The 13,891-nt window shown below is 40.0% G+C and overlaps 1 protein-coding gene across 1 annotated transcript; it reads right to left on the bottom strand.

The window, feature by feature from the left end:
• Positions 1–7,720: 7,720 nt before the first annotated feature.
• Positions 7,721–9,522, bottom strand: LOC128685404 (uncharacterized). The gene is made up of 2 exons (XM_053771930.2): positions 9,489–9,522; positions 7,721–8,746 (listed from the first exon to the last, which is right to left on the bottom strand). Exons 1-2 carry the CDS (start codon positions 9,498–9,500, stop codon positions 7,907–7,909), a joined length of 852 nt encoding a protein of 283 aa, XP_053627905.2. The 5' UTR covers positions 9,501–9,522; the 3' UTR covers positions 7,721–7,906.
• Positions 9,523–13,891: the final 4,369 nt, after the last annotated feature.

The following is a 13,891-nucleotide window of genomic DNA, read 5'->3' as shown; positions in this document are numbered from 1 at the left end:
TACTGGTACAAGCAGTACCTGGGACACAAGGTACTGGTACAAGCAGTACTTGGGACACAAGGTACTGGTAGAAGCAGAACTTGGGACACAAGGTACTGGTACAAGCAGTACCTGGGACACAAGGTATTGGTATTAGCAGTACTTGGGACACAAGGTACTGGTACAAGCAGTACTTGGGACACAAGGTACTGGTACAAGCAGTACTTTGGACACAAGGTACTGGTACAAGCAGTACATGGGACACAAGGTACTGGTACAAGCAGTACCTGGGACACAAGGTACATGTATTAGCAGTACCTGGGACACAAGGTACTGGTACAAGCAGTACCTGGGACACAAGGTACTGGTATTAGCAGTACCTGGGACAAGGTACTGGTACAAGCAGTACCTGGGACACAAGGTACTGGTATTAGCAGTACCTGGGACAAGGTACTGGTACAAGCAGTACTTGGGACACAAGGTACTGGTACAAGCAGTACCTGGGACACAAGGTACTGGTATTAGCAGTACCTGGGACACAAGGTACTGGTATTAGCAGTACCTGGGACAAGGTACTGGTACAAGCAGTACTTGGGACACAAGGTACTGGTACAAGCAGTACCTGGGACACAAGGTACTGGTATTAGCAGTACCTGGGACACAAGGTACTGGTACAAGCAGTACCTGGGACACAAGGTACTGGTACAAGCAGTACCTGGGACACAAGGTACTGGTATTATCAGTACCTGGGACACAAGGTACTGGTACAAGCAGTACCTGGGACACAAGGTACTGGTATTAGCAGTACCTGGGACAAGGTACTGGTACAAGCAGTACTTGGGACACAAGGTACTGGTACAAGCAGTACCTGGGACACAAGGTACATGTATTAGTAGTACCTGGGACACAAGGTACTGGTACAAGCAGTACTTGGGACACAAGGTACTGGTACAAGCAGTACCTGGGACACCCTAGTATTATATACTAGGATTTACAGTTAACTTTTGTTCCTTTTATTAAATATTTCTACCTTTAATAATCAATTTCTGAAGCTTTACTTCAGTAATTGATTATTAGTGAGAAAAAGTAATTTTACTTTTAATTAACAAGTGACGAACTCCTTTAGGAAGACATGTTCAAACCGTCAGTAATTAAACATATTGTTTAATATAATCTTCTAGATAAATAACCCGTATCTCGGGATGTTTTTTGATGTATTAGATATTTTCCCCATGCCTATATATAGCCGTCCTGCTCCTCCTCTGTTAGTGTGACTTTGTCAATGGTCCAAGTCGGACCGAAACGTCGTCGTAAGCTTCTGTCTTTTATGTGCGGGTTATTTGTGTATCGTTCCAGTCACGGTATTGTGCCTTTTTGTTATTTATTTAGTTATTTATATTGGTGTGTGGTAACTCAAGAACATTGATATTTAGTGGTTGGAAACTTGCCATTCTGGTGTTTCTCAGTGATGAAGAGGCTTATAGTGTTTGTGCGAGTGTCAGCCTGATAGTTTTAATGAACAACTGGAATATTTGTTTCCCTGTAATAGCTTGAGAATGTCTCTATGTATCTGCTTCAAACCTTCATAGTGTCTCTATGTATTTGCTTCAAACCTTCATAATGTCTCTCTGTATCTGCTTCAAACTTTGAATTCTGGTGCAGCTTACTTAAAAGAAATCGGACTTTTTATTGTGCTTTGTAGGTGTCATTTTTCCAATAATAATTAAAAAAAAAAAACAGGGTTCATCATACTAAGCTTTTAATTATTATTTTTAAACGTTGTGCTCTAACAGTCTAGTTCGTCTTCTTATGTAGGTGAACAATTCAGTCCTTCATCCAACCCTTTGAAAATTCGGGAATTTAAGTCATAACCTTTAACCAACCTCGATCATTCTGAGTGGTCTCAGTTAACAAGGGATGACAGGGATGAATCACAGGGCGTGAGTCTCCTGAGGGTGTTGAGCTTCAGCTCTTGTGCCTCTTGAGGTGTTGAGCTTCAGTTCATGAGCCACTGATTCTTTCAAGTGTTGATCGCTACCTCCTGGACCTCCAGAGGGAGTTGAGTTATAGGTTCTAGGTCTCTTGAGGGAGGTGAGCTACAGGTCTTCCGTCTCCTGAATGTTTTGAGGTACAAATTCTTGCGGTCGTTGAGGTAGAGAGGGTTGAGGTTATAGGACAGGGAGGAACGAACGAAGACGACCAGAGCTGCCGTAAGATGGGAAGGAAGAAAGATGGGGAAGAATGGAAATACTGGAAAAGGATGGGAGGGAGGAGGAGAGGAAGAGAAGAAAGGCAATTGACCCAACCACTTCGGTGCATGTGGTACAGATGTACTGCAGGCTTGGATGGGGAGGGATGAAGGACATCGGTACTTGGCTCCCAAGGAGGGGATGGCGAAGGCGGCGGCAGAAGTCAGGGAAGTTCCAGAAGGCAGCCATCAGGACGATCTGTACAGTGAATGGCTGGCGGGAGGCTTGTTAAATTATTGTCCCAGACTGGAGAAAGTTGAACTTCGATCTTGAGAGACGGTGTAGTTTAAACAAGAAGTTGGGGTTTGTCTCAGGATCCTTAAGGATATCGATTAGTTCATCAACGGTGGTAGAGTAGGTGGCGGTACAGGTGAACTTAGCAGTCGCGTCCTCGAGAGAGCTGACGAGTTCCCGGGCAATCAGTTCGTTAGGAGAATGTCGAGTGGTGTAGAAAGTGAGTCCAGTCATACAGTGGCGACAGGGAGGATAGTGTAAATAAAACTTATAATATGCAGCAGCCTGTTTCTTCATATATTGTCTTTATTCATTTTAGAAGCTTGTATCTGTTTCAGATCGTGCAAATAACATAACGTTTCATTGCTCTAATAAGAATGTCTAACAAGTTACAAATATTTTTTTCTCCCGAATGTTTGCCATTCCTTACCACTTTTCTATTCTTGTCATATTTTATGTTTGTTATGGCTTGCAAGTTTTTCATGGTTAGGCTTGTAGACTGACCATGGCTTCCAGACCTGTCAAGGCTTGCATGCGTACGTTGTCTTTCAGACTTGTCACGAAGCCCACATGTTGCTAACGTCATCCTAACATTACATACAGATTGTGAGCGTGCGTGCTGATTTGTTTGTATTTTAAGATTTCTCACCAGACTTCTTGCGCATCTTGAAGTATAAACATCGTGACTGTGCTTCCCATCTCAAACATGTAATCCCGTGGTTACACAGTGTATGAGTTACCTGAGGAAAAAAAGGTAGTCAGATGCACCTCTCTAAATTTTTTCTTACAAATTTATCACTGTTTCGTAGGTGTTGTTATATGATGTGCCAATACCAAGAACCGGTAGTGTAAGGATGCTGCAAGATTAGTCTCGGAAGGTTCTAACCGGTATCTTCCTTGCAGAGAGTTGTTACTTGTCTGATGGGTAGATGGATGAACCTGGAATTTAGTCGTGCGTAATTGTTTTCTGCTGATACTGAAACTCTGATCAGTCTGGCAAAAAAGTCTGGCAAAAAAATCAAGATGGTTATCAAATCAAAACCAACATTGAATATTTTACCCTAAATTACTGATAACATAATTCTTTAGGTAAAGGGAGTCACCCGCATTTTCGTGCTGATAAGGATGCTGGTAGTATGACTCCAGGTAAGTAGAATATTCAAGATGGATGTCATCTTTACCATAAAGTAGTGGTCACAGACAATGAAAGACTCGCCTTCACCGAACCCTTTACATTAGTCAGGGGAAAGGAAATGAACCGGACAGATTAGGTTAGGTAACCAAACCTGTCCAGTACATTTCCTTTGGCTTACTGGTCCACCAATTTAAAAATTATGGTTACGGTTATAACTCATAAAAATATGTATATAGACGACATTTATAGTTTCATAAGACATACAGTACATTAATTCAGAGTCAAATCCAGAGAACATTAATCAAATATTTTATCATGTATCCATAAATACCACTCAGATAATGCAGAATAATTAGATAGTGGCGCACCCAGGAGGGGGCTGACGGCTGGGGGGCTAAACCCCTCCTCCTCCCAGAGACAAATGCTTTTCAATTTTTATTTCAATTAATGACTAATTTTGGGCTGTATTAAACTGGCCAGTGACAACACAAACACGATGATTTAAGAGATTTCTCATACATACCGAATACCATGTTTTTAAAACTATTTGACTGTTTCATGATTTGAAGACCCCCAGACTGAAACCCTGCGTTTAGCCCCTCAAATTGAAACCCTGAAATAAGAATACCATTCACCCCATCAGACTGATACCCTGGCTGCGCCACTGTGCTCAACAACAACTGTTATTCATTGGTAAGCAAAAAATTTATGTTACGCAGGGAATTATTGTTATCATTCATGTATAGTAACTTCTTGTATTAATACAGAAAACGCTTGTACCACCTCTTTCACTGTCACAACAATGCCACAAGAACGAAGGTAAAACTACAAGCTATAGGCTTTCTCCTAGCACCCTGAAACAAAAACTTATAACTAATGTACAAATAAACTACGTCATGTCATTATCTTCATTGTCATTATCATGAGCTTCCTCTCTCTCTCTCTCCGCATCATCTTCCACATTTGTCTGTCATGTGGTTTAAACAACTGTCAGCGGCAGCACATCTGTAAGGCACAGGAGGAGCAAGGTAAACGGCGGCACGTCTACATCTAACATAAGCAGCGTTGAGCACTGCTGCTGCAGTAGTGGATTAATTGTCACTCCCAGAATTTGTTTCCATGAAGTGATTTCTTCCATATATATATATATATATATATATATATATATATATATATATATATATATATATATATATATATATATATATATATATATATATATATATATATATATATATATATGGTTTTTAATACTGACGTGCTGTTTGAGTGTGAGCAAAGTAACATTTATGAAGGGGTTCAGGGAAACCGGCAGGCCGGACTTGAGTCCTGGAGATGGGAAGTACAGTGCCTGCACTCTGAAGGAGGGGTGTTAATGTTGCAGTTTAAAAACTGTAGTGTAAAGCACCCTTCTGGCAAGACAGTGATGGAGTGAATGATGGTGAAAGTTTTTCTTTTTCGGGCCACCCTGCCTTGGTGGGAATCTGCCAGTGTGATAATAGAAAAATAGAATATATATATACATATATATATATATATATATATATATATATATATATATATATATATATATATGTGTATATATGGCTCAAGGAGACTAGAACCTACGAACCTTGAAACAAGGTACGCAGTGCAATACCAGTGAGAATGGTATAGCACTGCGTACCTTGTTCCAATGTTAGTAGGTTCGAGTCTCCTTCAGCCAGAGATCAGTGTTTGTGTATATTTCGCCTGCTCTTGCGAATTCCTTATATATATATATATATATATATATATATATATATATATATATATATATATATATATATATATATATATATATATATATATATATATATATATATATATATATATATATATTATAGGTAAGAATACAGAGTAAGACTGTAAGTAGGAGTGCAAAGGACTATGGAGGTTTTAGGAAGGGCAGGGGATGTTTAGACTAAATGTATTACAACCCAGGAATCCAAATGGCCTGTTATCCCGGGTGTAATGGGAGCAAAATAAACAGCAGATAAAGTTTAGACATATTATCCTTCACCAATTTAGAACAGCAATATGTACACTATGTACAGTGATAAGTATAGTGCACTCCACGGTAAGCAAGGCAGAAATAGAAGCCACAAGATAGCAGACCGTGCTTCAACCAGCTGTAGAATGGGAATGACAAGGGCAGACAGGAGAGTGGTACCCACATAACCTCTGCGATTGCCAAAACCATCTTCTTATTGGCTAGAACCTGGTCACTAGTTGAACGACGGGGCCCCATCATCAACTCTTAGCAACCTGGTTCGCTGGTTGGGGGAGATAGCCTGTAAATGAGGGTGGGTACATGCGCCGAATAAAGGTTACGTACTCTTTGCATGCCACAAAGTGTTTGCACTGAAACATTTAAGTGAACGATACTTAGATAAAGGTAAGAGCATTCTTATTTCGTTTATGAATTTTGAAAAGGCATGTGATTAGGTGTATAGGGGATCAATATGACAGATGTTGCAAATGTATGGAATTGGTTGTAGGTTTTGAAAAGCAGTAGAATTTTTATGATGAAAAAGAGGCTCTGGTTAAGATATATAGGAGAGAGGGGGGATTGTTTTCACACATCCCTTTGACAGGGATGTGTGACGTCACCATGGTTAACATATTTATAGATGGGGCTGCAAAAGCAGTGAACGCCAGGATGCTGGGTAAAGGAGTAGAATTAGAAGTGGAACTCGTCACATTTGCTTTTTTGCCGATGACACAACACTTTTGGGAAGATTATGAAGAGAATTTGCGAAGGTCGGTGGAGGATATGTGAAAAAAAAATAACAAAAAGTGAGCTTAGGAAACAACAAAATGATGAGAGTAACAAAAAGTCTAGACAATGAAAGGTCGGATATTAAACTGAAGGGATGGAGAATGGAGGAGGTAAATGTGTTCAGGTATGTGGAAGTAGATTTGTCAGCTGATGGGTCTATGAAACGTGAGGTGAACCATAAAACTGATGTGGGAATAAAGTTGGAGGTGCATTGTGACATTTGTGAAGACATGACCATTATCGATCTAGAACAGGGTAATGTACCAGAATATAGTGGTACCAACACTGTTATGTGAGTGTGAAGAATGGGTTTTAAACGTTACAGTGATGACGGGGTTGTAGGCAGTAACGATGACACGTTTCTCTGTGGTGTGAATATCATGCAAAGAAATCTGAGCTTGGAGACTAGGTGTGTATTATTCAGAGGACTGAAGAGAGATTATTAAGGTGGTTTGAACATTTAGAGAAGTAAAATAGGATGATTAGGATGGAGTATAATTCTGGGGTGGATGGAAGGAGGGATAATGATCATTCGTGGAAAGGCTGAATGGAGGGGACAAGGAGGTTTCGAGTGCTAGGGGCTTGATAGACGTGAAGCAAGGTGGCTTTTATGTTTTGACGTGCTGTTGGAGTGTGAGTAGGGTATCAATCATGACGGGATTTAGGGAAACCGGTTACCCAGGTTTGAGTCCTGGAGGTGAGAAGTACAGTGCCTGCACTCTAAAGGAGAGGTGGGGATGTTGCAGCTCAAAGGTCCATCTGAACTGTGATGTCAGCACGCTTCTGGCAAGACAGTGACAGAATGAGTGACGTTGAAAGTGTTTCTTCCTTGTTCGGGTCACCCTACCTCGGTGGGAGACGATCTTTGTGTTAAAAAATATATATATAATCCCATACGAAAATGATCAGCAAACATTCAAACAGCCCTGGCAGACCAACGTGTGTCGGACATATTATGTAACAAACAACTTATAGTCTCAGATAATTTATAATATATTAAAGGGCTTAGACCGAGTTCCCTTAGAAAGCACAAGGTCCTTCTTTATCCCTGACTGCCCCTCTGTCTGGACATCGTTTGCAAGGGAGAATAGACACAGTCATCAAGGTTGACTCTGAATTTAGTGATAATTTATCTGTCGATGTTGTAAATGTTATTCATTAATACCCACTTTAACATAAATCAATTCGTATTTTCATGTCATAAACGAAATGCTGGTTGCCATTTTATCTGCAAACATCTTAAAGAAATATATATAAGGAAAATACACTTAGTAGGCAAATGTAATGGTAGAACATGAGATTTAGTTAATAAATAAAACTGCAAATAATACCAGCATTTATTTTTTGGGGGGAAGACAAAAGTTAAATTATAACAGTTCATGGATTTTCATGGTTTTCCATTAAAGTAATTACTGATACTGATATAAATATGATTAAAAATTAGCTTCTGAGAAATAACAATGGCAGTAAAACAAACAAAGATTTTCTGTTCATAAAAGAATTGCTGCTTTATGGCTGTGAATACAATCTTGACGGCTGAGATACAGAGACACCAACACCAGATGAAAACCTATTTCCGCCACCTAAGCTGCCACCTTTACTCACGAAGCCAGCAACACCACCCAAGCTGCCACCACCCAAACTGGCACCACCCAAGTTGCCAACACCCAAGCTGCCAGCACCCAAGCTGGCACCACCCAAGCTGACACCACCCAAGCTGCCACCACCCAAACTGACACCACTCAAGCTGCCACCACCCAAACTGACACCACCCAAGCTGCCACCACCCAAGCTGCCACCGCCAAAGCTGTTAATCAAGTTACTGCCACCAAGGGCAGCGGAGCTGAGGGCAGACTGAAGATCTCCACCGGTGGGCAGAGATGGGTTGTCGCCTTCAGCATAGTTGACGAAGTACAATTGCGGGATCTCTTGCTCTGGTGCCGGTACTTGGATGACCTTCTGCTGGTGCACAGGTCGTTTGTTGAGAACGTACAAGACATTTTTCTGTTGAGGTGGTGGCACCACAATTGGTTCAAGGGCTGGGAGGGGTTCTGGGTTACGTATGAACACAATATTGTGGTCAAGTCTTGGTAGGGGAATGTATGGTCGTGGACCAACGATCGGCGGCACCTGAGGAGCATTGAACACATACAAGTTGCGGGTGATCTGAGGAGTTACGCAGCTACCGTCCACATGACGGATCTGTCCATGACCACAGCTGCCTCCAGAAAATCCAGAGCCTCCAAAGGCTAATCCTGAACCAGAAGAGAATGCTGGACCAGAGGGCGTCGCTAGGTCGTAGCCTGGAGACTCGGCAACAACAGCGATGACCAGCAAGCAGGATAGTATCTGAAGAGACAGAAAAGAACTTGGCTGGTAAACTTTTGACAAGGTGATTAATTTCATTTAGTGAACAAACAAGAAAATTAATTATTACTACGAGTGGCTGGCCCAGGGTCAGGCTCTTGGAGTAGAAAAACACTCGGAAGTCATCAAAGGTAAGTGAGGAATTGAGGTCCAATTATCGTACGACTTGCTGGTGTATATTAATGTAACACAATTTTACGCGGGAATTATTGTTAGTTGAGAACATCCTTAGGTTTGTCAGTGTTTATTTTGGTATTCCCAAGTCATGGTCATACATGTTTGTGTGTGTTAATAAATTATGGCTGAGAACACATTATGTTGACATAAAATTAATGTTTACATAATGGGGTTGGTTAATGAATGATCAAACTAAAGTCTTCTTAATTTCCTGAGACTATTTCTTCTCTGTAGGGTTTATGTGTTCTTTTGTAACATGACGGATATTTACGAAATATATCATTTTAAAATCGTTTAAATATAGAAATATTTAGTAATATGGTGATAATTAAGAAATAGCACTATACACACACATATATATATAGATATCTCATCCAAAAATTTATATACTTATATATCCAGATTAGTCACTATCACTTTTATAACCTTATATCCAAGCACTGTCTGTTCACATACGGAGGCACTTAAACAACTCTTTTACCATCCAAGAGCAGTTGAGTGAAATATTAAATAGTATAGCAGCGCTACTGTAGAAGGAACCACTCACCAGGAGCTTCATGGTAGCGTGTGATGACTGACCTAGATACCTAACCCTTATATACCTACCTCCCTCGTCCACTTTTTCTAGTAAGCTTTTTTTTTCCATACCTTTCATTAAGGTTCCTCTCACCGTCTCTGGGTGAGATAGTGTCCCAGCCCGGCCCGGTGCTCTGTTGACCTCGATAATCAGCGTAAATTTCACACGCAGAAATAGTTTGTCTATTGGAAAACGGCTAGTTGAAAAAAAGTAATTTGTAAATATATGATGACCTTGAAAAATATTTTAAAGCATATTGTAGTGTCGGGTCGCTTAACATGAAGTGAGAGTCGTCGCGGACACCACTCTGCTATGAAGGAGTATCCCCTCAAGGAAGGTTCCTTGATGTTGGTGAGGGGCTCTTGATTTAGGGAATTGGATCTGTGCTCCAGTTCCCCGAATTAAGCCTGAATGCCTTCCACATCCCCCCCCCCCAGGCGCTGTATAATACTCCGGGTTTAGCGCTTCCCCCTTGATTATAATAATAATAATAATATGAAGGAGTATAACTGTTTTCCACATTTAGCTGACTGATTAATTGAATTGTTTTTACCTTAATAACTCACTTGTCATTCAAGACAATGTTAGATTTATTTGAAGTATATTCCTGTTAATTAATTCCCATTGGCGATAGTCATTATATTACATAATAAACTTAATTATAGCTTTATAATTAATGCATAGGGATAATTAACATACTGTTTTTCATTCAGTTGCTTTTCATTCATTGTGTCAATTAACATTACTTGTAAATGCGAGTAAAGGGCAAACACAGACAACCTGGTGGTACATTTTTTTGTCACCATTACGCAACAGCGATAGTCACAATAGTTTTGTATTTGATATATAGGATCTCCATACTCTGGTGACCTGGAGGAGGACTGTGACTACATACAGACATCACACCTTGACCAAACTATAGTGACCAACACACTTTATTAACAATTATAGGATAAAAGCCGAGAAAATCATGCATACAAGCAGGGAAAGGCAGTCGCCATATCCTAAGCCATATTCTAGTTCTTACAGAATAAATTAGAGTAAATACGTTGCTCACGTGATTTAGTTTCTGCTAGTTAACACAGAAAATATTTCACTGCTAATGATCGAGGGATCAAAAATTTCCTGTTTTTTGTCATATTACGACTAGGAGTTATTACACACAAAATTAAGGACCAAACACACGTCATGAAATTGGGAGTTATGCACCGCAATGTTCCTTTTCTAATATGTTTGTCAGATCTCTTAACAGTTGATTGAGCTGCTGCCTTCTAGATGCTAAGAACAGAGACGATTTAGTCGCTAAAATACAGACTAAAGTGTGCTAAGTGGCCGTGTCTTGTAAGTATCTTTTTGCTACACCATCTAGGCAGCAGCTCGTCGTTTGTGGAATTTCGCGAAAATCATTCTGAATGTTGTGAAGGTTATATATTTTTAATTTCGAGTTAATGAAATCAATTAATTCTTATCAGTGCTCTCTCTCAGCCTTTCATTTGCAAGAGTCGTGAAATTCAGGATGCCATGAAGTGTTTACTGTCTCCTGATTGGTCATCATTGTTTCCTGATTGGTCAACTGTCTCCTGGCTGATCAACAGTCTTCTGATTGATCAACACTGTGTCCTGTGTGGTCATCACTGTCTGATTGCCCATCAATGTCTCCTGACTGGTCATCACAGTCTCCTGATTGCTCATCACTGTATCATGAATGGTCATTACTAATAGTGTAGCCACAACAATAAGAAAGTATCAACGTCAAAAGACTCATCTCATGCGTTGGTCCTCAATAATCTCCTACCACCTGGACCACACAACACCTCTCTTGTACCAACAATACACACAATGGTCGATGATCAAACTAAAGTCTTCTTAATTTCCTGAGACTATTGCTTCTCTGTAGGAGTTATGTGTTCTTTTATAATATGACGGATATCTGTAAACAGTTTATGTCTCACTTGTGACATTTCAAACTCTCCTCTTAAGGAAAATGTCAGTTTATTTGCGATATAGAGGACTTAGGACAGCGACGTTGGTACTTTGAGAATACCGATAGGTTGCTGCTGTTCTGTTCCTCAGCCCTCTTACCTATGCGTGTTATTTTGTGTTGCGTCATGTTAGGTTAGGTTGGATTACGTTAGGTTATGATAGGTTTGGCTAGGTTAGATCAGGTTACGTGACGTTAGGTTTGGTCAGATTAGGTTGCGATTGGTTAGGTTAGGTTAGGTTAATTTAAGTTTCGTTAGGTTAGGTTAAATTACATTATGTTTACCTGTTATATGTTGGGTTATGCTGACATATATTAGAATAACATAATTTAAAATCAATGGGCTAATTCTCACATTATAACACAAAAACACAAAAATATCTAAGCTACATATAAGCAGATGGACAAACACTATGACACAACAACACTGAACACAGGAAATCCAACACGATATTCCTTGACGAGCATGGCTGCCAGGTACTCATTAAATCGTTTACAAACACACGTTTTTATGTGAGGATGGGCTGCCCTGGAACGTAAAATCTCGCCCGACCTTGTGTTCAACAACTCACAAATGATGCTTGTGTTTCCGGATGCCATACAGAATAAAAGCATTTCAAAATATGTTACGCGCACAGTTTAGCAAATGCTTATGCAGAGCCATCAACACAGGAGGGATGTGGGTGGCCTTACTGTTATGTACAAGGCCAATATTGTCAAAGTACAACACTTGGAGCCACTTCGAGGACAGCGTGAAGCAAGTTTCTATACCACAAGACTGGCAGCATGCAGCAACTTCACTCTAGCTGTACCCTTCTCCAGGACATCACTTCATTTGAGATCATTTATTCCCAGGATGACTCGAGTCTGGAACACATTCGTACATCATTATGATGACAACGAGATAAAGTCAGTTGATCAGATGAAAATGCTGGCCCACAGATGGCTCCAACTTCATCCTGTTTCCTACTTGCATTTTTCATAATAATAAAAATGCTTTCAAATCAGCTGATGTAGGTAACAGCTCTTAGCTTGTCAATAAAGTTAGGAATCCTTAACCTGTCAATAGCTTGTCAATAAAGCTAAGGATCCTTAGCCTGTAAATAGCTTGTCAATAAAGCTAAGGATCCTTAACCTGTAAATAGCTTGTCAATAAAGCTAGGAATCCTTAACCTGTAAATAGCTTATCAATAAAGCTAGGGATTCCACACTGATAGGGTCAACAGGAAGGGTGGTGGTGTGGCGATGTATGTCAGAGAAAATTTAAATTGTTGTCTTAGACATGATATAAGATTAGAAACATCGAACACAGAATCTGTTTGGCTACAGTTTCTCGAGGGACGTGACAAATTAATTTTGGGTGTGATTTATAGGCCCCCAAACCTTGATAGGGAGGGTAGTAAGCTGTTATGGGACGAAATTCATAAGGCATCTAGATATGAAAATGTTGTGATAATGGGAGATTTTAACTTTAGACAAATTGATTGGAACAATATGACAGGAAATCTTGAGTCTAGTGACTTTCTTGATACGGTTCAGGATTGCTTTTTAGAACAGGTTGTGACAGAACCAACTAGAGGAAACAATCTGCTTGACTTGGTTCTTGCCAACAAAGATTCACTAATTAATAATCTTGAGGTTAATGGTGAGCTTGGGGAAAGTGATCACAAATCACTTAGTTTCAATATATCATGGAATTACTCAAATCTCTGTCCCAGATTCTCGCTTGGCCGACTTCATGGGACTGAAAAATTACTTGGGTGGGCTAAATTGGGATGTCCTGACTATGGGTCAGGGAGGTGATCTTGGTTGGCAATATGATGTTTTTCAGAGCATAGTTCTAGCTGCCCAGACAACTTTTGTTCCGAGTAGGGAAATTAGAGCTAACAAAAATGATCCCAAATGGATGAACAATAGATTAAAACATCTCATTGGTCAAAAGAGAGGCATATATAGGCGTATCAAAAGAGGGGATGGGCAGTTAAGAAATCAATATATTCAGTTAAAGAGAGAAATAAAAAAAGGAATAAGAAAAGCAAAAAGGGATTATGAAGCTAAGGTCGCAAGGGATTCTAAGACTAACCCAAAAGGGTTCTTTCAGGTATACAGAAGTAAGATTAGGGACAAGATTGGCCCACTTAAGAGTAACTCTGGTCAGATCACTGACAGTGATAAGAATATGTGTGAAATTCTAAATACCTACTTCCTCTCAGTTTTCACCCAGGAAAATACTAGCGATATTCCTGAAATAATAGATTATGTAGAACAGGATGATAATAAACTATGTACGACTGCGGTAACTAGTGACATGGTCCTCAGACAAATAGAGAAACTAAAACCTAACAAATCCCCAGGTCCTGATGAACTGTTTGCAAGGGTGTTAAAGGAATAT

This window comes from Cherax quadricarinatus, chromosome 8, assembly GCF_038502225.1.
Source record: "Cherax quadricarinatus isolate ZL_2023a chromosome 8, ASM3850222v1, whole genome shotgun sequence".
Classification (NCBI taxonomy): domain Eukaryota; kingdom Metazoa; phylum Arthropoda; class Malacostraca; order Decapoda; family Parastacidae; genus Cherax; species Cherax quadricarinatus.
Note: the sequence above shows the minus strand (reverse complement) of the source record. Positions and strands in the feature narration are given on the sequence as shown.